Source organism: Felis catus, chromosome B4 (assembly GCF_018350175.1).
Source record: "Felis catus isolate Fca126 chromosome B4, F.catus_Fca126_mat1.0, whole genome shotgun sequence".
Taxonomy (NCBI): Eukaryota; Metazoa; Chordata; class Mammalia; order Carnivora; family Felidae; genus Felis; species Felis catus.
This window is the reverse complement of record NC_058374.1, coordinates 132911147-132933663: the sequence shown is the minus strand read 5'-3', so window position 1 is coordinate 132933663 and position 22517 is coordinate 132911147. Positions and strand designations below refer to the sequence as shown.

The following is a 22517-nucleotide window of genomic DNA, read 5'->3' as shown; positions in this document are numbered from 1 at the left end:
CCACTGACGCCCTAGAAGCTTCTGGATGGGGGTTGAAGAATCAAGTCCGAGTGCATCTGGAAAGGACTCGATACCGCAGCAGCCTACAACCAGCAAGGGTGAGGACGCAGCGGCAGTGGGTTTATTCCAGTGCGAACGCAGACAGAAGAGCAGCAGGGAACTGCCCACACCCAACCCCAGACAGAGGCACCAGAAGCCCCCCTCACACCCGACTGTGCTTGACCAGTGGCACATCATCTCCTTCCTGCCTCACAACATCCGGCAGGCACAACCTGGCATGCAGTAGGTGTTCAATATTTGCTGAGTGCACTTCTTGAAAGCCAGTGGTCTGAGCAGTCATTTCCATTTCCAGATCCATCTTACTGATGAAATTGAGGTCCTGAGAGGCGATGCGGCATGCCATCGGTTACCTCGGGTGGTTACTCAGTGATACTTATTGACCACCTACTATGTGCCAGGGGCTAGATATACAGCGATGACAAAACCCAGCCCGGTGGGGGACAGCCATGTTCAGACAGCCAGGGTAAGTGGAGTAGAAGAGGAAACCATTGTTCCTGGGAGAAGGCTTCACACAGCAGCCCTTGTGAACTTGACTGTGTGAAGGCTTGGAGGGACTTGGGGAGTGCGCAGGTGAGAGCTTTTCTGCCAAAGCATGGCAGGAAGGTCATTCCAGGCAGGGGCAACAGCAGGAGCAAAGGCCTGGGGGTATGAAGGTGCAAGGCTTGTGTGGGAACAACAGGAAGCCCCAGCCTCTGAATGCCAGGCTGAGGGAGGTGTGAGTGGGGAGGGGCAAGGTCGGGTTTGGGGAGGCCCTGCTGGGTGCTGTGTGAGCTGAATGCGGAGGGCAAGATGAGGCCCTGAGGCCTGCACCAGCCTGGGCCGTATTGCTCACAGGAGGGACGAGACAGATTTTGAGGGATGTTTCGGAGGGCAGAGGAGCAGGACTGGAAGCTTAAGGAGGGAGGGAGGGAGGGTCCTGGTTTCTGGTCCTTCCCTGGGTGGACGGTGGTGTCTGATATCTCCCCCAGCCTGGCTCCCAGAAACTCCCCAGCCTGGGAAGGCAGAAGGTGCGGCGGGGATGAGACAGGCACCGAGAGGGAGAGGCGGCGAATCAGGGAGGTGTGGAAGCTGGAGACAGAGGACAGGGGCAGAGATGCGAAGGAAGCCTAAGGGAGGGGTGAGGGAGGGGAGGAATGGAGAGAAATCAGCACAGCTGGGGGGCATCCCTGCCCTCTACCTCTGTGGGTGTCTTTCTCCTTCCTCCTTGGCTCTTTCTCTGTCTTCCCCTTTCTCTGACTGTCTCCATCTCTCTTCCTCTGTCCCCCTCCTCGCTCTCATTTCTCCTCTCTGTGACTCCCTGTCTCCCGGTGTGTCTGGCTCCCTTGCTGTCTGTCCTGCTCCCTGTCCTCAGGCTCTGTGCGCGTGTGCTCTCACACATGCACGTGCGCGTGTGCTCTCACGCCCTCTCCCTCTCTGCAGCTCCTGCTGCTTGGAGAAAGAATAATAGAGGAGGCAACTCTTCCTTTTATCCTCGACTGGACAAAGGCAGGCGCCCCAGCAGTCCAGCCTCAGGAAGTCGCCTTCAATGTCACCATCAAGGAGAGATGAGTGGGGGTTGTGCAGGTGGGAGCTGGCTCTGGGCCGGAGAGGCCGACCCAGGTTGGCTTTGGCCCCTGCCCTACAACCTTCTGACCCCTGGTGGCTCAGGACGGGCATTTTAGGGAGCAGGCTGGCTTTGCCCAGGGGCGGGGGGTGGGGGGGTGCTCCTCAGCCTCCCAGAGGCCCTGGAATTCCACCATCAGGGCCTATAGTCCCTTTCAGGGTTTGATCTTTGTTAAAACTGGAATCCACCCCCTCCCAGACCCCCAGGAAGGACCACAGAGCTAGTTCCCCAGCTGTGAGGCCTACTCTGTGCCTTCGCCAACTCTGGCTTTTAGAGAATAATCCCCAGCCCTGCCCTCTGTTTGGCAGTAGTCCTAGGGCAGGGAAGGGGCAGGGGGTGGTAGAAAGAGCCATAATCAAATGTCTCCACCTAAAGAGCGCCTCCGAGTCCTCGAGCCCAGCTCAGACATCTCCTCTTCTGGGATCACACCAGGCCGGGTCAGGGGTCCCCCACTCCCACCCAGTCTTGATGGGCTACCTCTCTGTTCTGCCCCTGCCAGGCTGGGAGCCGGGCAAAGAGTGGGGCACAGCGTTAAGTATCAGAGGTCTGCTAAAAGAATGAACGAACGAACGAACGAATAAATGAATGATGATCACATAGGACGATATGACAGGCCATCTTTGTCTCTTCAGCAGCTCCTTCTGAGTGTCCAACTGTGTGTCAGGCACAGTTCTAGGCCCTGGGGGTACAGCAGGACATAAAATGAAGCCCTTGCCCTCATGGAGCTTACACTGGAGTGGGTGAGTCAGAAAATACATAAGACAAATACATGAAATACATAGGACATCAGATGATGATCAATCTATACAGAAAAAATAAAGCAGGGGAGACTGATGGACAATGAGGATGTTGGGTCATCTGAAGAGGAGCAGATCACCCTGGCTGCCCTGATAGAGAACGTACCAGGAGCGGTGCTGTTCATCAGTCCCCACCCACCCTGGGGCCAAAGGACTGATGCTTTCTCAGCCCATTCCTTGGTCCCTGATGCAAAGTCTGGGCCCACCGCCTCAGCTGACGGCCCAGACACTTGTCCATTCTGGGAGAGCAGAACCTGGGCTAAAACAGCCCAAGCTCTTGGCACCTCGCTCCTCCCCTGCTCTCCATCTCTCATCCTTCCTCTCCTGCACCATCCCCGGGGCACACACACTCACACACGCACTATTCCCTTGTGTAAATTCTTTCCAGGAATCCCCATGTTGAAGGCAGAGACACAGACCGCGGTGAGGGTGTTAGACCCCCAGAGGAATGGGGGAGGCAAATCCACACCTCAGCAGAGTTCTGGGGAGGCTTCCTGCAGAGAGCAGCTTTCAAGATGTGTCTTGAAGGTGGGAGCGGACATCCACTAATTAAGATGGGGGAACACTCCCATTGGGGGGTATCCAGCCTCCAGTTCTGCCTGAACGTCAGTATAAATTATAAATACACAGTTGGAGACACAGCATCAGCCCCACTGAGGCAGGAAAGCATACACCTAACAGAGAGGCCTTGGTCTGACCACCATGTCCTCACCAGCATTGACCTGCACCTCTGCACACAATTCCCTTGCTCCCTGTCTCCCTCTCCCCGCCCCCCCCCCCAACCCCGTGAGGTGAGCAGGGTCATCACGCTCCTCTGGCAGATGCAGAAGCATGGCCCAGAGAGACCGAGAGACTGGCCCAAGGTCACACAGCAGAAAGCGGCAGGGCCCAAGAGCCAAGCTTGGGTCCACTCTCTAGATAGCCTGCAGCTTGCAGCTGCCTTGCTAGCAGTCTCTAGGGGCCAGAGATCCCCCTGCCTGCCAAACCCCCGGAGGAAACTGAGGAAGGGGTTCTCCACTGCTTAACCCAGAGTATTTACTTCTGGGGCACAGAGCTGCCCTTCCCCCAAAAGAGAAGAAACACAGAGAGACACAGACACACAGTCCTCACATTCCCATGTATGCGCTCACACAGACACAAAATGACACATTCACACAGATTCACAAACACCACAGACACCCTCACACGTACACCCAAACAGATATCGTTTTTGTTAAATACACCCTCACACCGAGACACAAATTCACACAGACACAGGCACACCCCCTCTCAAGTACATACAGACACATGCATGTTGTTATCACTAGGTTCAAACGAAGTGCAAGTTCAAAGACACCCTTTTCCCAAATGCACTCAGGAAGAGGGAAGGACACACTGAAGAGTGAGAGAGACAGAGGAAAAAGAAAGAGGAGAAGAATACAAATGGGGGCGGAAATCAAGGAAAAGAGGGAGAGCACACAAGGGGAAGGGCAGATCAGGGAGAAATGGAGTTTAGAGCATCCAGGAAAGACTTAGGGAGAAAGGTGGGAGGGGAGAGGGGAGAGGTGGGAAGAAGTGATAAGGAGATAAGGAGGCAGTAAGGGGATGGAGTGAGGAAGGGAGGGGAGAGGGGAGGGGGAGAAGAGCCGGGAGAGGGGGAGGGGAGGGGGAGAGGGGAGAGGGGAGAGAGCCTGTGATTGGAGCCTAACTTTAGCTGCAGCAGCACTGATGACTCACGCTTGGGGGGGAGCATTGAGTCCGCTCCAGGTTTCTGTTTATATACCTCGATGAGCTAAATATACAGGCTAAGGGGTTCTTCTGTTCTAGTCCAGCAGCTCCTCTGCGTTTCTCTCTCCGCCCTCGCCTCCCCTCCCCAGCACACACACAAACACCATTGGAGCCCCCCCTCCCTCTCCCAAGCCAGCCTGGTCCTGTCTGTGTTCTCCTGCAGCAGCCAGCACACATCCTGCATCCTGCCCTTGCCTACAGCTCTCCCCACCAGGGTAGTGGCTGCCAAGAGCTGACCATGGGGTTTGGCTCCAAGCTCAGAAATGACATGGTCCAAACAGCCCCTTTCTGAAGCCAGGAGGTCAGGTGGGAGGGGCGGGAACACTTGCCCAAGGTCACACAGTGTGCAAGGAGATGAGCCACACCAGATCCTCCTGTGACTGCCAGGCCAGAAACTCCCCCAGGAGTCAGGGGTGAGGGCCTGGGGTGGTGGGGCTGAGTGCCCAGGGACAGGCAGGCTGGGGGCTGGAGAAGGGAGAGTGGGGCAGGGAGGGAGGGAGAGCACACCCAAGACCTGCAGGGCAAGGAAGAAATGGAACCTGGCGTGTGTGCTGGGGGAGGACTGGGAACAGGGTGGTCAAGGCTTTGGGGAACAAAGGAGAGAGAGAGTTCCTTTGGAAAAATAATCTCTGGGCACGAAGGGAGCTACTCTGACAACATCAGCCCCCCAACCTAGCTCCCTGCACCCGACCTTCTGAGTCAGCATTCAAGGCCACCCACCCAGCCCCGTCAAAAGCCGAAAGAGTCACCTCCTACTGAGCCTGTCATGTGTCGCTGTCCGCGGTGCTGAACCTCCCATCTCCTCTCCCCCAGCCTGGATTGTGTCCACTCCCACCCAGACTTCTCCCAGCTGCCCTGTAGGGTTGGAGGGGGAGGTGATGGTGGACAGGCAGGGCAGAAGGGACTGTGAGAGAAGTGGCCCCCACCAGAGGTTTTCAGGGAGAGAGAGCGATTTCTTCTTTGACATCATTCTCAAATAACCACAGTGACCAAGAACACTGGAAGCAAAGATGGCTGACAAAACGAGGAACCGAGGCGGAGTGAGATGTCTGCAAGTCTGGGCAAGTGTTGACACGCACAAACGAATCCAGGCCAGAGGGCGGAAACTGGGCAGGCTGGGAGTCACATCCTCAGCAGAGTTGAACCAAAGCATTTCTAGTTTTCCTGTGTTTTCATTATCCGTCTTAGTGAAAAGGCTGTGAGTTTTCACACTGTCAGAACAAACGGCTGTGACTTCCGTTTCCCAAGGTGCCTGGATGTTTCATGGACTCCTCACAGCTACATCACATTTCTGACAATGTTGAAATTTTTGTTTTCCTCTGGGAACATGGAAGAGCTCTAACCCTCTCCCTCCCCATCACATGCCAGGCAAGGAGCCTAGTTCCCTGGCACACACCTGCCCCACCCCCAATGTTCCAGTTACACTTGCCCCATCCCAACACTGTCTCCTGCCTCTAAGCCTTTGCACATGCTCTTTCCCCCCACCTGAAGTGCCTTTCTTTCCCCCACTTTCTCCTTGTAGACCCAACTCCTCTGCCTCCCCACTGGATACTACAGGGCAGGAAGTATCACACTCATCTCAGTATCCCCAGCAGCTAGCTCCCCAGAGACTGTCATACCCATTTACTTTGCTCCCTTTCCTTCTATATGAGGGAGCTGAGCCTAAGAAATTTCTGGCTAAATACCCTAGGACTGGTGGGGAGGGCTGCACAATTACTCCGTGAGCAAGCAGTGTGGTGCAGGTCTTCAAAGGGAGAGGGCTCCAATTTCTTAGATAGAAACTTACTACCTAAAGCAGCCTTAAAGACAGTTTAATAAAATCTTCCCTTCCCACTTGGCTTCATTTTTCAGATGAGAACACTGAGGCTCAAAGAGGAAGAGGAACACTGAGGCTGAAAGACGACCTCTGTGCTAGGTTGTCCAAAGAGACAGGGGACATCCTGAAGCTTACTGGGACTGTACGGAACTCGGAACAAGTGGGGAAGAGGCCAGCTCTCTCTCCTGGGCCTCCAGGCCCCGCCTTGGCCACACACACCCCTCAGGAGAGAATCTTTGAGCCCTGGCAGAAAGATGGCCCCGCCTCCCCTCCTCCATCACCCCACCTCCTAGAGGATCCCAGCCTTCAAATAATGAACAATTCCTAATTTAATTACATCTTTAATTCATTTGAGTCTCTGAGGAGATCTGAGCTGGAGTCTTGAGGAAATGTTCAGTAATTCCCAAGAGGGAGGGAGGATTTCCTTTCCTGTTTCAGAGAAAGAAGAAGGAGAAGCCAGGGTCCCATTTTCCTTTGGGACTGTATGTGCCCCCTACTTTCCATGCAGAGAATCCTTCACACTTGGGCTTTAGGACAAGCAGTATGCTGGGCAGAGGTCAGGCAACTTCCCTGGAGGAAGGAAGGGGCAGAGGGGAAAGCCCCCTGCCCGGGTACTTTAAAAGACAGTCCTCATACACAGAGCCAGGGAGTTGGTTCTGGATTGCCATGTACTGGAGTATCATAATTATTGCGATCATCTCTTGAGGGTCTTTTCTTGTCAGACACTTTATCTGACTTAACTTTAAGCTCACAGTTTTACCTTCTGCATTTTGCGAAAGAGGAAATAAAGGTTCAAAGGAGAGGAAATGACTTGCTCAAGGCCACATCGTAGATAAGAGGGATGACCAGGACTCAATAGTGCTCTGTCTGGCTTAAAGCTCCTGCCCACAAGCCCCAACCCCATAGGGGTCTCTAACACACACACACACACACACACACACACACACACATGCACGCACACATACCTCTGACAAAGAACCCTAGGGGGTGTCTAATCCAAGAATGCTGACACGCCAGGGATGAAACTTCTGGAAATGTTTGGGAAATCTTCTGCGTATGTGCAAATTTCCTCAACGAATAATAATCATCGTACCAGTAGCAAACACAGAGTCTCTGTTATATGCTAGGTGCTCTTCTAAGCATTTTCACACATTAACTTGTTTCATTTTCCCAACAGCTCTAGACCCATTTTCCAGATGCAGAGACTAAAGCACTGAGAGACAAGTAACCTGGCCAAAGGTCATGCAGGGAGGAAGGAGTAGGTTCTCAAAATCCTGCAAAGTAAGGCTTATAACCCTGAATCTAAAGATCAGGAAACATGGGGTGCCTGGGTGGCTCAGTTGGTTAAGTGTCCAATTTTGGCTCAGGTCGTGATCTCACGGTTCGTGGGTTCGAGCCCCATGTTGGGCTCTATGCTGACAGCTCCGAGCCTGGAGCCTGCTTCAGATTCTCTGTCACCCTCTCTCTCTGCCCCTCCCCCACTCATGGTCTGTCTGTCTGTCTCTCCCTCAAAAACAAATATTAAAAAAATAATAATAATAAAGGTCAGGAAACAGGGTCAAAAAGAGTAGCCCCCCACCCAAAACACAGAGGAAATGACATGGCTTGAAATCACAGCCAGGTCTGACCCCCAAGTCCCAGCCTCTCCACTGCACTGTGTAAGTAGGGATCCCATTTTCCATATTTCTCAAATGGGTCTGACACCTGTGTCACAGATTAAGTGTGAGGACCAGATGCCAACTGGAAAAGCACTCTGTAAATGAACGGGCACCAAAAACATGATAGCTACATTCATAAAGCACTTAGAATGTGTTCAGTTAACCTTCACAGCAACATACAGGGTTGGCATTATCGTAAAGCACATATGATGAGGAAACTAAGGCACAGAGAGTTTAAGTAACTTGTCCAAGCTCACACAGCCCATACGGGGGGAAGGGGGCCAGGATCTGAACCCAGGCAGTTGGCTCCAGAGTCATGCCCTTCACCACCACATTCTGCTCCCTCCCCCAAGGAGTACCAGGGAAGAGGTGGGAGGCAATGGAGCAAGCAGGCCTGGGGAGACACAGGAGGAGGTCATCTGGCAGAGAAGGGAGGGCAGAGTCAGAAAAAGGGGTGATCCTGGGACCAGACCTAGGGTGGAGTCACAGGCCAGCCCCCTACTCCCAGGACTGATGGGGTCCGTGAGCCTGTCTGTGCAGAAGCCATGGGGCTCCAAGCACACTATTGGTTTGTATGAGGAAGGAGGATTGTTGCCAACCCAGGGGCAGGCACAGGAGGCACGGAGGCCCCATGTGGACTACCGGCTATGCAGGAAAAACTACCCTCCACTGTCTGCTCCCCAACTGGGCCTCCCAGCAACTCCTGCCGCTAGGACCTAGGACGCATCTGAAGGAGGTGAGCCTGGTGGCAGAGGGGAGGCAGTGTTGGGGAGGACTGGGAGCGTGGTCCTGGGGGTGGAGAGGTGGGAGAGTCTGAGAGTGATTTCGAAGTTTGAATCTACAGGACAGATGACTCCTCTCATGTAGGTTACAGGAAAAGGGGAGGATGGCACCCCAGTTTCCTGCTGGGGTGAGACAGAAGAAAGGGGAGAAGGAGCAGGTTTGGGGGAGGAGAGCAGGCTCCATTTGGGGCAGGTGGAGGCTGAGAGGTCTGTGGGGCATTCAAGAGTAGGAGGAAGTGCCCAGGAGGCCATGGAGAGCCTGGGGAGCTCTGAGCTCACAGGGAAGCTAGACAGCCTCGGATGGCTCAACCATGGCGAGTGGATTCACCAGTCAGTCCTCCTCGTGCCTGTTGCTCAGGAAAGGAGTTGAATCCAGCTGCCAGGATGCATTAGGACATCTCCTGCTGGTGTCCACCCTGCCAGTGCCCCAGCAAGGGGCGGGGGGGGGGGGGGGGTGCGCCGTTCTAGGACTCCTTCTTGGCGCGAGGCTGCCAAGGTCCACTGTCCTCAGACCAGGCTGTGCCTCCCTCTGGGCAATTCCGGGGATGTGAACTCGAGCACAGAATCTGGCAGACAACCCAGCTTCAGGGAGAACTTCCCAAATCTGAGGGCTATCTTGCTAGGGAACACTCTTCCCACTAAAGAGCAAGCTCCCCGGGACAGGTTACAGCCAGACAACTGAGACTGAGCCTTTCAGCCCCTCTTCCTGTCCTGGAGTCTGTGGCCACCTTGAGTGGGCTCCCCCACATGCCCCTGCAGGCTTTCCGACCTCTCACACACACTGCCACCCTGCTGCTCCGCTTTGTGCCTCAAACCTCGCCCAGGCTGAATTCCCTGAAGATCTTTGGCACGGAGTGGGTGCTCAGTAATGACTATTTACCTAAACAAATGGTTTGACATTCACTCATTCATTCAACAAACATCCGGCTTGAACCTGCTAAGAGGCGGAAACCATTGGAGGCTCTGCAGCTATAGGTGAGAACAGGGTATATAGAAGCCCTGCAGTCCCTAGACTGTGATTAAGAAGACAAATAAGAATAAGAAGTAAAACATTCGGTAGCCAGAAAGTGCGAAGCGCTGCGGAGAAACGCAGCAAGGAAGGAGGGGGAGGGGTGGTGGCTGTAACTTAAATCTGTGGAGTGATTACTGCCCCAGGCCCAAGACTCCAGACCTAACCAGAGCATCGGCCCACAGAATCCCCACAACAACCCTTGAAGGTGGGTGCTGTTATGCTTTCCATTTTGCAGATGAGGAAACTGAGGCACAGGCAAGGGCAAGTCTCTGGCCTCTAGTCCCAGCTGGCTCGGAAGCAGACCATGTGGCCCCACAGGCGGAGCTGGAAGCCACCATGGTAACTGGGGTGCGGTGGGGGTTGTCCAGCCAAGCTGAAGGCCCAAGGCTCCCCATGCCGTCGGGCAGGACAGCATCACCGGGGCGTGACTGGTGCAGTCACACACAGTCCCCCTCCAACCCTCCCGCACACAGAAAGGCTGCATTGCTTGGTTTACTGCTTGGCTGTTATTGTCTTAATAACTGCTGAACGAGAGGCCCCTCATTTTTATTTTGCACTGGGCTCCACGAAGATGTAGCCAGTCCTGCCCTCCTCCTTCCCCTCCTCTCTTCCTCCTGCCTGCCAGCCCTCATCACACCAACTCAGGGGTCACTGTTGGCCAGGCTTCCCACCAGACTCCTTGATGGTGGGGACAGAGGAATGCTTCTCTGCGTCTCTAAAGACCAGCACAGGGCAGGCACAGGGCAAAGACTCGGGGAGCACCGGCTGGGCTGGACCGGCCGGGGTGGGATGGACCAACCTGGCCCGTCTTGAGTACAGTCTCTAACTTTGCTTCCTCCTCTGACATCCTGCCATCCCCCTCTGGCTGCATGCTGACTCCTGGTCCAGGGCTCCTCACCCAGATGTGGCCTCTCAGGACACACCAGTCAGGGGCTGAGATCCAGAGAAGTGACTACCACCTGCCCAGCCCCTGTCCCCCTGCACCCTCAACTCCACCTGTGTGGGCTGAACAGATTCGGACATTTTCATGCTTTCTCTGGGTTGGCAAAGGAGGCTTAAAAGGGGCTGACTGTCCTGGGCGGCCAGCAAGGACAGCAGAGGTGGGAAGAAAGCCCCAGCCTCTGACCCTTGCTCTTCTCTCTGCCCCCCCCCCCACAAGTCATCTTGGGACCCTCAGGTTTCCTCCTCTGTGGTTGACGAAGCCCCAGGAACCCACAGGCCTCAAGCTCGTGGCCTTGGAAGTAGAGGGGCCAAGGCCCAGGCCCCAAGGTCCTCTTCATTCTTTAAGCCTAGACCTCAGGGACCGACTGGGGTTTTCACGAGGGAGCAGACACAGGACCCTGAAGCCATGACAAAGCCTCCTCTTCCTGATTCTGCTTCCATGCCCGCCCCTTACAGACACAGGTCATCCCAGAGCCTCAGCTCAACCTCCTGGGAGGTCCTGGGGGGACTCTTAGGAGAGGAACCAGGAGGTGTATTCGTCAGGGTATCCTAGACCATGCTGCCGTAACAAATAGATCCTGCGCGGTCTCAGAACTTTAACAGAACGGTAGTTTATTGCTTATATGTGCCATAGTCCAACTGGATAGTGCCCTGCCACCCACAGCACACTGTACCAAGGTGGTGGGAGCAAGAAAAATGAGCTGGAGACCGCAAGGGATGCCTTCGAGAGCCAAGCCAGGCCCAGAGTGGCGTCATCCCCTCCACCAACATTTCATCAGCCAGAACTGGCCCTGCCTAATTGCAAGAGAAGCCACGGCAGAAGCGGGGGAGATGGTGTAAACACACAGCACTCTCCTGTCATGATCCGTAAGAGAATTAATGCACCTTCTCTGGCCTCTTCTGGGCGCTGAGCCGCCATCTTGTTCAACAACTGGCCCCGCCAAGATCATCCCCTTCAGCCCCACCTTTGTTCTTGCTGGGGCGGGTTATCCCCGGCCTCGTGCGAAGACCTCAAACTCAGTCATCAGACCCCTCACCACTCCCAGCCTTCCCCTCCTGGCACTTAGCATAAGGCCGCAATCACCCAGAGGGTTAGGGGCTGAAAGGCTTGTGCAGAACAACCCATGCTTGTTCTCTGTCTCTCTGTCATAATTGTTCATTTATGATTTATATTCCCAGCTACTTCTAAAGAGGATTTCTTAAAACGTACAATAAGAGATCAGAAATAATTTAGGGAACGGAAAGGAGCTAAACGTACTAGAAAGTTAAAACGAACACTTATTACAGTTGAATAATATAGCAGCGTAAGACGATAATGTGACAAATAACATCGCAGCAAGGCAATAATCACACACTGCGATCTGAGCTTCTTAGCAGCAGAGGCAAAAAGAGAAACACCTTCCTCCTCCACACACTCGTCCCTTCCTGCTTCTTTTGCCAGCTCTCTTTTCCTTCCCTTCTTTATTGTCCCTTATTTTCAGATTCAGTCAGGGCAGAAAGACCCACACACACCCCTCACTGTTTAGGTATCCCTGTCTCCCTTGCAAGAAAAGAACAGTATCAAGTCACATGGCTACAGGATTAGTATCGGGGCAGCATCAGCCTGAAGAACTGAGCCTGGACAGCACTGGAAGGTCACCCCACACCATCTTTGGGCTCCTTGTTCACGGACGGAGCAGACGCTAGAACTCCAGGGCAGGGCACACCTAGAGCCACACGGGGAGGGGTCCAGTACCTTCATCAAGTACCCTGGAACTGCATCCGGAGGGCAGACCCCTTTCCCTGATGTCCTCCTACACGGTAATTTACTCAATCCCCAGGATTCACCCTGCAAGAGAAGCCTATAATGGTAGACCCAATTCACAGATGGGGAAACTGAGGCCAAGAAAGGGAAATGATTCATGCAGTTACCCAGCTCCTCTACCATGAAGACCTAGCCTCAGCATAGGAGACCCTCAAGCTGTGCGTGAGATGCTGAGTTTGAGAGGGAGAGGAGGGGGGCCTCCGGACAGGTACCAGCTTGGTCAGGAAGGATCTGGAGATGGAGACCAGTTCCCACCCCCCCCCCCACAGCAGTCTCCAGTTGCCATGACAACAGGGCTTCCAATCCTGTGTTTCCTATAAATTTGCATTTTAATGGAGATGTAATTAGAATTAAAAAGCTGAGGCTGGAAAGGACCAAACCCTCCCCATTCCCTGGGGAGCCAGAAACCACCCCCCAGCCCTGCCCCGACACTCCCTCCCACTATTTACCCACTGCGCACAGGGGGACCCTAAGCCCCGCCCCCCAGCAGAGAAGGGACTTACTCAAGGTCTCACGGTACAGCCAAGTCCCAAGAGTCTGGGCTCCATTCATTCTGCCTCTGGGACTCCCCACCATCTGACTCTCTCTCTGCTAGGGAGTTCTCAGGGTACAAGTTGGCTAGGGGAGGGGTGTCGGCTTGGTGACAGCCACCCAAGTCCTCCCCTGAGTCTTCCAAGCTCATCCCTTCCTCTCCCTGTAACTTTGTTTTTTCCCTTTTAATGTTTTATTATTTATTTTTGAGAGAGAGAGACAGAATGTGAGCGGGGGAGGGACAGAGGGAGAGGGAGACACAGAATCCGAAGCAGGCTCCAGGCTCTGAGCTGTCAGCACAGAGCCCGACACAGGGCTCGAACCCACAAACCGTGAGATCATGACCTGAGCCGAAGTTGGACACTGAACCGACAGAGCCACCCACGCGCCCCTCTACTAAGTTCTTAAAATCAGTCGTGCCAAAAATTTCATATTTTCAAATCACTGAAAAGAATCCACTCTGCCTCTGCCTGGACCCCGGGATGGGGCTGCTGTCCCTGGGGCCTGTATCTGGGCCACCACCCTGAACCCTGAAAACCTTGGGGTCATAAAACCAAGGGGCATTTGCTAAGAGTGTAAAACGAATGTGTGAACATCACCCGGCCCCTCACTCACCAGGAACCACCTCCCTGTCTGCACACCGCCAGGCTCCTAGGTTCAACAGACCTGTGAGGGAGGTACCATCAGTCCCCCCAAAAAACCCCACGAAGCTCAGAGAAGTGACGTGGCCTCCCCAGGCCACACACTGGTAAGTGACAAAGGTTGCATTTGAACTCAGACCTGCAGGCTCCGGGCTCTTGAGCATTACTCTGTGTAGCGTCAAACCTCCCCTTGTGCTGATCACAAGAGCACAGAGGTCGGGTGGCTACATACACGTGCAGGCCCTACACACAGATGTGGGCACAGGTCCCACAAGCACCCTGCTGGCACCTAAGGCCATCATTTATTTACAAACATATGGCACTTACTCTGTGCCCAGTTTTCCTTCCTAAGCTCTTTGCACTCAGTCCTCACTGCAACAGTACTTACAAGGTAGGGACCGTTATTATATTCAATTCACAGATGAGGAAACCGAAGCACAGAGAGGTTAAGCGACTTACACAAGGTCACACAGCTAGTGAGTGGGAAAGCCAGAATTTGAATCTGCACAGCCTGGCTCTCAAACTCAAGCTCCCTCCAGACCTCAGGACCCAGGAACCGGGAAGCTCTGAAGCCCTCCCCACTCTCAGCCCTGGGAGGCGGGCTGGACAATACTTCTCAAAGCCCAATTCACAGAGGAAGCAACAGGCCCAGAGACGGAAGGTAGCTTGCTCGGAGGCACACAGTTGTGTGAGTCCAGTCTGTGGAACCTGGAGCATCTGCGTCTGCCTCCGACCCCTGGGGACGCCCCTCCTCCAAGCTCTGCCCTTGATCTGGGAAACTGAAGAGGAGTGACTGCCTGATGACAGCGTGGTCAGGAGGGAATGAGACAAAGCTATCACCTTTTAGAAAAGAAAGCCCGAGAGACTCTGAGAGGGACAGAGGAGACCAGAGGCTGAAAGCAGCCCCCTCACACATCAACCGAAAACCAGACAGGGCAGAAATGGATTCTCTCTGGAGCTCTCAGGTAAACACACTTCAAAGCCACCGAGGGCAGGAGTCGGGAGGCAGAGGTGAGAGGAGGGACAGCAATAACTCCGGGCAGGCAGCACAGAGAAGGGAGGGCTGGACACACAGAGACTGGCAATCACCACTCGGAAAAGGCAATTGGAAATTCCATTTGGGTTTTCAATTTGAAGGTGGAGAGAGGCCAGGAGCTTGGGGGCTGGGGGTGACGGAGGAAGAGATGGAAAGAGAGAGGACTTTGAGACAGAGAGGGCGGGGGCACAGAGAGAAAGACGAGAACCAGAGACCAGGGCAAGGAGACAGAGACACATAGAGCCCGAAGGAAGATGGAAAGAAAGAAGCAAAAGCAAAGCCCAAGATGCCAGGCGCCCCCAACACACACACTCAAACTTGCACACACTCACACTCCTACATACTCACACACGCTCTTCCTCAGCATTCAGAGACCTGGGTTCTAGTCCTGCTTCTGCTCTTTAAATGCCGTGTGACCTTGCAGAACACCTTACCTCCCTCTGAGCGTTTGGTCCCCCTGAGGCCTGGTGAGGTTAAGCTGGTTTCAGGAAGGCGAGGAAGGAGACAGGGTCGGGCACGGGAAGGCAGCAACCTCCTGGGCACCTCCTTCCCGCCCAGAATGGGAGTGCATGTCTGTAATATCCCCTGCAAACAGTGGCTGGGTGCTGACCTCCAGTCCCAGCTCTGGGTGACTTACCCGTATTAATTTACCAGTTCCTCCTCACTCCCACCATATTAGGGGCTAAATCCCATTTTACAGATGAGGAAACTGAGGCACTCTCCATTAAGGGACTACCTAGGGTGGCTGTAGCCTTCCTAACAGTGAGAGCCCACCTGCTGCCATGTACACCCCTTTGCGGAGCTAGGTCTCATCCTCCCCAACCCCTCCCCATCCCCCAACCAGGTGGCGGGGCGGGGGGGGGGGGGGGGCCGGGGGATGGTGGCCCGGCCCAACCTGACCAGGGCCTCAGCAGGCCCACGAGGGGTGTCTAGCCTGGCCTCGGAAGGCCGCGAGTCAGAGGCAGCCGGAAGCCGCAGCCATGTGGTGCTGGCTGCAAAGAACCAGCTGAGGCCGAAGGGTGCCCCGACCCCACACTCCCACCCCGAAACCCGAAACCCGAACCTGGACGGCAGCAGCCGGGATCGCCGGGCGTCGCGTGGTGCAAGAAAGCTGTCCTGCGGCGCCACCTAGTGGCCAAAGAGGCCGTCTGGCCCCTCCAGAGCCCGCTGAACCGAGGGCGCTATAGGAAACCACCGGCCTGTAGCGCCCCTGTTCGCTGGGACATTGGAATACACCCGTGTGCTGACTGTCCCAGATTGGGAGGAAGAAAGGAATACGACAGAGCTTGGTTCTTCGCCCTCCTGAGAGACAGACTCACACATCCCGCAATCATCTACTCATCTCTACCTAGCCTCCCACAGGCGTCCCACACTCAACCCTCATCCATCTGATTGGTTCATTTATGGAGTGCTTACTGTATGTTCCAGGAGCTAGAGCCATAACCATGAACAAAACAAAGATTCCTGCCCTTGTGGAGCTTACTGCGGGGCATAGGTGGGGAAACAGACAACAAACACAAACATAAGAAAACAACCTACCTATTTTAGAAACAGAAAAGAGCGAGCCTGTCTGACAGTGTAACTGGGCTCCATGACCCCCCACGGTCCTTAAGGCAAATTCATGGAGTCTGATGTCAATTAGACCACCCTTCCCCGGTCACTCCTCTGGGGGCACTCCTGTCCCAGAGAATGTACCCTAAGGGGTCCTCCTGCCTGGGACTCCCCCCTCCCACATGAATAGCTCCCCTTCTCCAGAGGCTTCTTGATCCTGTGGGCTCATCAGCCACCCCCCCCCAAATCCACCCCCCCCCCCGCCCCCAGCACCACAGCACTTACTCCCCTGGGTGGCTGGTGCAGGGTTGTGGCACACACTCAGGCCAGGCTCCGAATCTTGATTCCCAGCTCAGACATCAACACGTGTGACCTGGACAGCTTCTGCGGCCCCTTTGTGCCACTGTTTCCTCACCTGTAAAACAGGGGAAACAGTTGCTCCTACCACAGAGTCAGTCGTGGGCAGTGGGAGGGAAAGGAGTTAAAGGTAAAGCGCTTAGAACAGCACCTTGACATAGTGTCTGCTGCCATTAACATCCGTTTAGATGTTCTCTCCCTCCAGGACTGGCTGATGGAGGTTAGACAGAGAGGTGCATCCAGAAAGGTCCAGCGAAGTCACCTCCATCCCCCACGCAACAGCACAGGGCATACGAAAGGCCCTCAAACCAAATTCACTCATTTACTGAGTGCCTTCTGCATGCCAGGTACTGGGCTAGTACGGCTCCGGGCGCAGCTGCTGCTGCCTCCCCACAGATGCTTCTTGCCGGTTTGTCGGTTCCCGACTCACGTCCCGAAGGTGGGCGGGTCAGCTGGCGGTACTTCTCGATGGTTTGCAACAGTAACTCCCGGGCTGCCTCTTCATGCTCCTGGGCTTCCCGAACCCGCGCCCACCACGTCCAGCTGCCCCCGCAGCTCCGGTTCTGTCTGGCGTGCATCATCTCGTTCGTCGCTTCCAAGTCCCCCACGGCCTCTCTCAACTCTCGCCCTTTCTCTTCTAGACTCAGGTTCCGGTCTGTTAACATCTCCACCACGTCCTCGGCACCCAGAGCAGCATCCGCGTGCTCCCTGAGCTCATCGCTGGTGCTCTCTGCCTGGCTCAGCTCCTCCTGCAGACACTCCCGCCGGTGACTCACAGCTTCCAGCTCTTGGTTCTTCTTTTCCACGAGCTTCTGGAGTTTCACGTGCTCCTGCTTCACCGAGGAAGAAAGATCCCTCGCCAGGGCACCCTTCAGGCGGGCGTTCTGCCCCGCAAACTGCTTGAGCTGGTAACTGGACGCTGCCCCGTCCGAGCCCTTCTCTTCAATCTCAGCCTTGAGGATCTCGAAGTCCGTGCTGAGCTCGTCCACAAGTTCTTTCAATGCCTCCACCTCCCGCTGCGGGGACTCAGCCCGCTCCAGCCATCTCCTTGTCCACAGTGGCCACCTCGATGGCATCAGCAGGGTCGGCCGGCTCATCGAAGTAACGTCCCTTCGCCTCCCGTGCCTCCTTGGCTTCCTTCCGTGCCTCCTGGAGGACCGCCTGCTGCTCCTGCATTTCGCTCTTCCATTCCTGCACCTGCTCCAGCTGGATCTTATGTGTCTCCAGCTCTTTTAGCTTTGCCTTGTCTTCCGCCTGTTTCAACCACGGGGTCTCCAGTTTCTCCTCCAGGTCCCGCACCGGGGCCCTCAGCCCCTCCTCCTCCTCCTCAGAGGGGGAAGGCAGTGGGGGTACTGCTCCAGGAGAGGTGAGAGCCGGTGTGGGGATGATGGGTGCTGCCAGTGGAGTCTGAGCGGGGGTGCTGGGCTCGCTGCTGCTCAGCTCACCTGCTGATGCGGAACCAAAGGGACCCAGGGAGCTACCTAGTCGCAGCCACCCCAGATGGAGCTGTGAACAGGCACTGTAAGAAGAGTAACATCTTGGGGCGCCTGGGTGGCTCAGTCGGTTAAACATCCAATTTCAGCTCCGGTCACGATCTCATGATTCATGAGTTCGAGTCCTGCATCAGGCTCTGTGCTGACCACTCACAGCCTGGAGCCTGCGTCGAATTCTGTGTCGCCTCCTCTCTCTGCCTTTTCCCGGCTCACTCTCTTTCTCTCTCTCTCTCTCAAATAAACAAACATTAAATTTAAAAAAATTAAAAAAAAAAAGAGTAGTGTCTAGGCTAGAAGTTCTCAAACTTTTTGGTCTCAAAGTCTTTTTTTTTTTTTTTTTTTTTTTTTTTTTTTTTAATTTTGAGAGAGTGTGTGAGCCAGAGGAGGGGCACAGAGGAGACTCCCAAACAGACTCCACGCTCTCAGCACAGAGCCCCACATGGCTTGATCCCACGAACCAGGTTCCATCCCATGAACCAGGAGTTGGAGGCTTAACCGGCTGAGCCACACGGGTACCCTGGTCGCAGGAAGTCTTTAACACTCTTAAACAATTTCAGGATCCCAGGGGTATTCTCTTTCAAACGTCCCCTCTCTGTAAAGAGAGCTTTCCTACTATTCTGGTCTTATACTTTATTAAACTTTTGCCTGCTGTTAAAACAAACAAACAAACAAACAAACAAACAAAAATCAGGATCCCAAACAGCTTTTCCATGTGTAAATACCTATTGATAGTTATCATATTAGAAACTAAAACTGAGAAATTTTTAATTTTTACAATTTAGTAAATAAATTGTTTTAAAAAAACAAGAGCAAACTCATTACATGTTACAAATAAAAGGACGTGGGGGACCCTTGGCCCAGTGACGTTGTCAGAAATGCTCTTTTTCACTGCTTTATGTTAAGTAAATATTTCTAAGGAAAACAGTCGTATTTTCCAAAGCAAAACAAAATCGCGGGAAAACACTGATACGGTTTTGCATATTTGCAAATGTCTTTTAACGTCTGACTTAATGGAAGACAGTTTTTCATGCCATACTCGACCTGGCAGATATGCTGCTTTGGTTGAAGTACCTGAAAAATACTCCCCTTGCACACTTTTCCTTTTTCAGAAAAAATATAGTCGGAACACTCCGCTCCGCCCCGGACCTCACCCACCACGGAGCTACAGGACGCGGGAGGCTGGACCAACCAGCCTGGGCTGGTTTAGGACGGCTTCTGGGAGGAGGCGTGGCCTTGTGCGCAAAGGGATGGTTGGATTGGGATTGGACAACAAATGCGTCCTTCTGCAAGTCGGCCCCGCCTCCGGTTCCCGCCCCTATTTCCTCTCAGTAGTAAAGTGGCAACCCCTAACGCATGCGTCCTAAGGCAGGCGGGCACTTCCGCCCGCCCACCCCGGAACCTCTGTTCTCGCTCGAGTTTCCGCGGAGAAGCTCAGGGAGGCCAAGGCGGAAGTAGTGTGAGCGTGTGGGCGGAGCTGAGTGTAGCTATGTCCGCGGCCCTGCTGCGGCGGGGCCTAGAGCTGCTGGGGGCGCCAGAGGGTGAGGAGGGTCCGGCCGGGGCCGTGCAGCGCGGGCGGAGGGGCGGCGGGGGCGGCGGGGGCGGCGGGGCCGGCGGGCTGGATCCCCGAGGGTACGGAACGATCCCAGCCAGGCTTGGCCCCGGTGCGATGGAAACCCTGCGCGCCCTCCGACCCGGGTGCATGCCTCTCCCTCTTCCCCTGCAGCCCCCCAGGCCGCGCCAGGCCAGGCCAAGCCGAGCGGGGCTCCGGTGAAGCGGACCCGGAAAGCGAAGGCTACCCAAGCCCAGAAACTGCGGAACTCGGCCAAGGGAAAGGTGCCCAAGTCTGCGCTTGGTGAGCTCGGGAGGGGGGCGGCACCCTGGAGGAGGAAGCGCTTGAGGCCGAGCTTGAAAGTTTCGCCAGGCATTTCTGGAACACCTGGTGTGCGCCGGGCGCGGGGCGGGATCCTGGGAATACGGAGAGGAACGAAACGCATCTTCCCGGAGAGTGTAAGAGCGAGGCGAGGGGGGAAGAGTGCTCTAGAGAAAATCGCTCATGCGGAGTTTGGAGGAAGTTAGTTACTTTGAGAATTTTCAAGAAAGAAGTCTGGTAATGACATTGTGAACAAGGGTCAGAGGTGGGAGCGCCTAACAAAACAGTTAATATTCTGTGGGCCTGGTGCTGTTCTAAACCCTGTATAAATAAACGTTCGCTCGCTTGATTCCTTGCACAACCCTGTGAGGTCAGTACTGTCGTTACCCCAGTGTTCAGATGCAGAAACAGACACCTGTCCAGATGGTACAGGTAGTAACCAGGCAGTGGGTCTCCAGAGATTTGCTCTCCCCTACTCGGTTCAGAGGGAGGCAGTGTGGCCTGGGCAACTGCGATGGTGCAGGGACAGTTGGGGGGGGGGGGGGAGCATTGATGAGCTTCAGTGGTGAATTGGCTGCAAGGAGGATGGAGGAAGAGGGAGACACCAAGAACAGAGCCTAGTTTGTAGTAGAGGATCCTGGGGGATACGATTCCCCTTAAGGAGACGAACAGACGTGGGGAGGGACGGGCGTGGGCTGGATGGTGGGGTATTCTGATCTGTGGCAGGGCTTGGTGAGTTCCTAGTGTGTCTTTGAACCCCTGGGGCCCGGTATATAAAAGATGTTCAAGTGATTGTTGACAGAGCTGTGAATTCCAAGCAGGAAACCGCATGCACAAAAGCGTGGAGGCAGGAAAGTGAGCCGCGTTTGAGCGCCACCGATGTTGGTGTGAAAGAGGCGTGTAGGGTGCCAGAGGTCACCTCCTTTATTTATCCCAGCCCTTGTCCCCCCAACCTGTCACTGTGCATAACTGATGATGAGGGGACTCTCGAGCCTCAGTGACCAAGCTAAAGAACCTCTGTGACGGCCACCTTGGTGTGAGCTGCGTCGTCTCTCGCCTGGGTTATTTCAACCACCTCTTAACGTCCATCCCCCCTCCCCACCACCACCGCACCCAGTAATCTTGTTCTCGGCACAGTGGCCAGAGTGATCCTGTGATGTAAGTCGGACCTGTCTGTCCTCTGCCCCTCACCCTCTGGTGGCTTCCATCAGACTTGGTGCCCAGTGAGGTCCCGCGTGGTCTGCCCCCTCTCCAGCTTCGTGTCCTGCTCCCCACGCCAGCCATTTTCTGTGCTCCGAACACATGGACCACACTTCTTCGGGTTCTTCGCGCGGCCTGTTCCCTCTACCTAGAATGCTCTTCCCCAGATGTCCATACACTCTGCCTCCAGCATTTGCTAAAACGTCACTTCAGTGAGGCCTGCCGAGACCCTCCTATTTAGAATCCCGGTCCTCCACCCTTGGCATTTCTCATTTGTCTTTACTGTGCTGTTTTTCTTCATGATGCGTATCCCGCTCTAAAATACCGTTTACCTTGTGTACCGTGTCTCTTCGCTCTGGAACGTAAGCTCCACGAGGGCAGGAGTTCCGTTCTGTTTTCTGCTGTATGCCCTGCACCTAGAACAGTGTCTGATACACAGTAAATGCTCGGGCCTTATTTGTTGAACAAGTCACTTGAGCATCTGGGAGCCAGTGGGGGGCTTCCAGTGGGATCTGTGTGGAGAGCCCGGGATGTTGGGGTAACCTAGGGAGGGGACACAGGGCCTCTGGTATGGCTGGTACAGGGGGTGGGGAGGAGATATCAGGAGGGGACCCCGAGGCCCCCAAGGGAGTACATCAGAAATGATTCCTGTCCGCCTGCCCTCCACAGCTGAGTTCCAGAAGCGAGAGTGTCAAAGCTACCTCGGAGTAAACCTGAAGTTTATGACCAGTGCAAGAAGCACAGTGGCTGAGTCAGTCACCCAGCAGGTTTGTCAGAGGGGTGGGCCGCGGGGAGGAACCTGGGCGAGGAGAGCCATGGGAGTCCCTGCCCGGAGCGCGGAGCAGAGCAGGGCTGCTGGGAGGCTGGGCCTGGCCTTACTCCCCTGTCCCCCTCGTGGGCCCCAGTTTGCTTCTCTGTAAGTGGAAGTGGTGTGCCCCGCCTCCCAGGACAGCGTGAGAGCCCGTTGAGAGCAAGGCACTTGGTCAGCTGTACCAGGCTGTGCGGCTCCAAGGGGCAGTCCCTCATGCGCCAAGAGTCACCACCCGGGGATCCTGACTCCCCCACATTCCTAGATTGTGCGCCAGAACCGGGGCCGCAAGGCCTGTGACCGACCTGTGGCCAAGACGAAGAAGAAGAAGAAGGCTGAGGGCACCGTGTTCACTGAGGAAGACTTCCAGAAGTTCCAGCAGGAATACTTCGGCAGCTAGGCTCCCAGGAGGACGCAGCGGGAAAGGCACTCAGCCCGTCTCCTCCTCTGACCTCACAGCCTCTGCTGGCCCCAGGACCCTGCCAAGCCGCCGGCCTGGCACAATGAAGCCTGGGGGCTAGAGCCAGGGCAGGGTGGCTAGAAAGGAGACGGTGAGCTGGAAGCCCTGGGGAGGATACGCACTCAGAGCACAGCTGACTTCTGCAGGAGGGGGCCGTCTACCTGCCAGATAACATGTCTGACTGTTTCCTTTGCTTTGGCCCGAGGAGGGCCTCTGGGCTGTTTGCTCTGGAGAAGCCAGTCACTAGGCCCCCAGGACCACACCTCTAGGAGTAGCAGGAGGGCTGCTGGGCAGGCTTCCGGGCTCTAATAAACGGGGACCTGAGAGCC

The 22517-nt window shown here is 55.1% G+C and overlaps 2 protein-coding genes across 3 annotated transcripts in view; one reads left to right on the top strand and one right to left on the bottom strand.

Moving 5' to 3' along the window:
• The window catches only part of CACNA1I (calcium voltage-gated channel subunit alpha1 I), a 137495-nt gene extending 118415 nt beyond the window's left edge, over nt 1–19080 (bottom strand). Inside the window, exons 1-2 of one of the 2 annotated variants that reach the window (XM_045062392.1) lie at nt 18922–19080; nt 16286–16415 (exon numbers count right to left, since the gene is read on the bottom strand). The gene's annotated coding sequence lies outside the window, so the exon portion shown is untranslated. Of the gene's footprint in view, nt 1–16285; nt 16416–16508; nt 17997–18921 lie in introns of those variants that run through there. The other variant, XM_045062391.1, reaches the window with a different exon arrangement.
• A 157-nt stretch (nt 19081–19237) lies between these two features.
• Nucleotides 19238–22514, top strand: RPS19BP1 (ribosomal protein S19 binding protein 1). The gene is made up of 4 exons (XM_011284230.3): nt 19238–19388; nt 19574–19702; nt 21590–21687; nt 21994–22514. Exons 1-4 carry the CDS (start codon nt 19337–19339, stop codon nt 22126–22128), a joined length of 414 nt encoding a protein of 137 aa, XP_011282532.1. The 5' UTR covers nt 19238–19336; the 3' UTR covers nt 22129–22514.
• The last annotated feature ends 3 nt before the right edge of the window (nt 22515–22517 follow it).

Bases quoted from the DNA above. Each gene is read 5' to 3' on its own strand.
- RPS19BP1 (XM_011284230.3), top strand. From the start codon at position 19,337: ATGTCCGCGGCCCTGCTGCGGCGGGGCCTAGAGCTGCTGGGGGCGCCA. The intron at 19,703-21,589 runs GTGAGCTCGGGA...TGCCCTCCACAG, and splicing joins GGTGCCCAAGTCTGCGCTTG to CTGAGTTCCAGAAGCGAGAG. The intron at 21,688-21,993 runs GTTTGTCAGAGG...CCACATTCCTAG, and splicing joins CTGAGTCAGTCACCCAGCAG to ATTGTGCGCCAGAACCGGGG.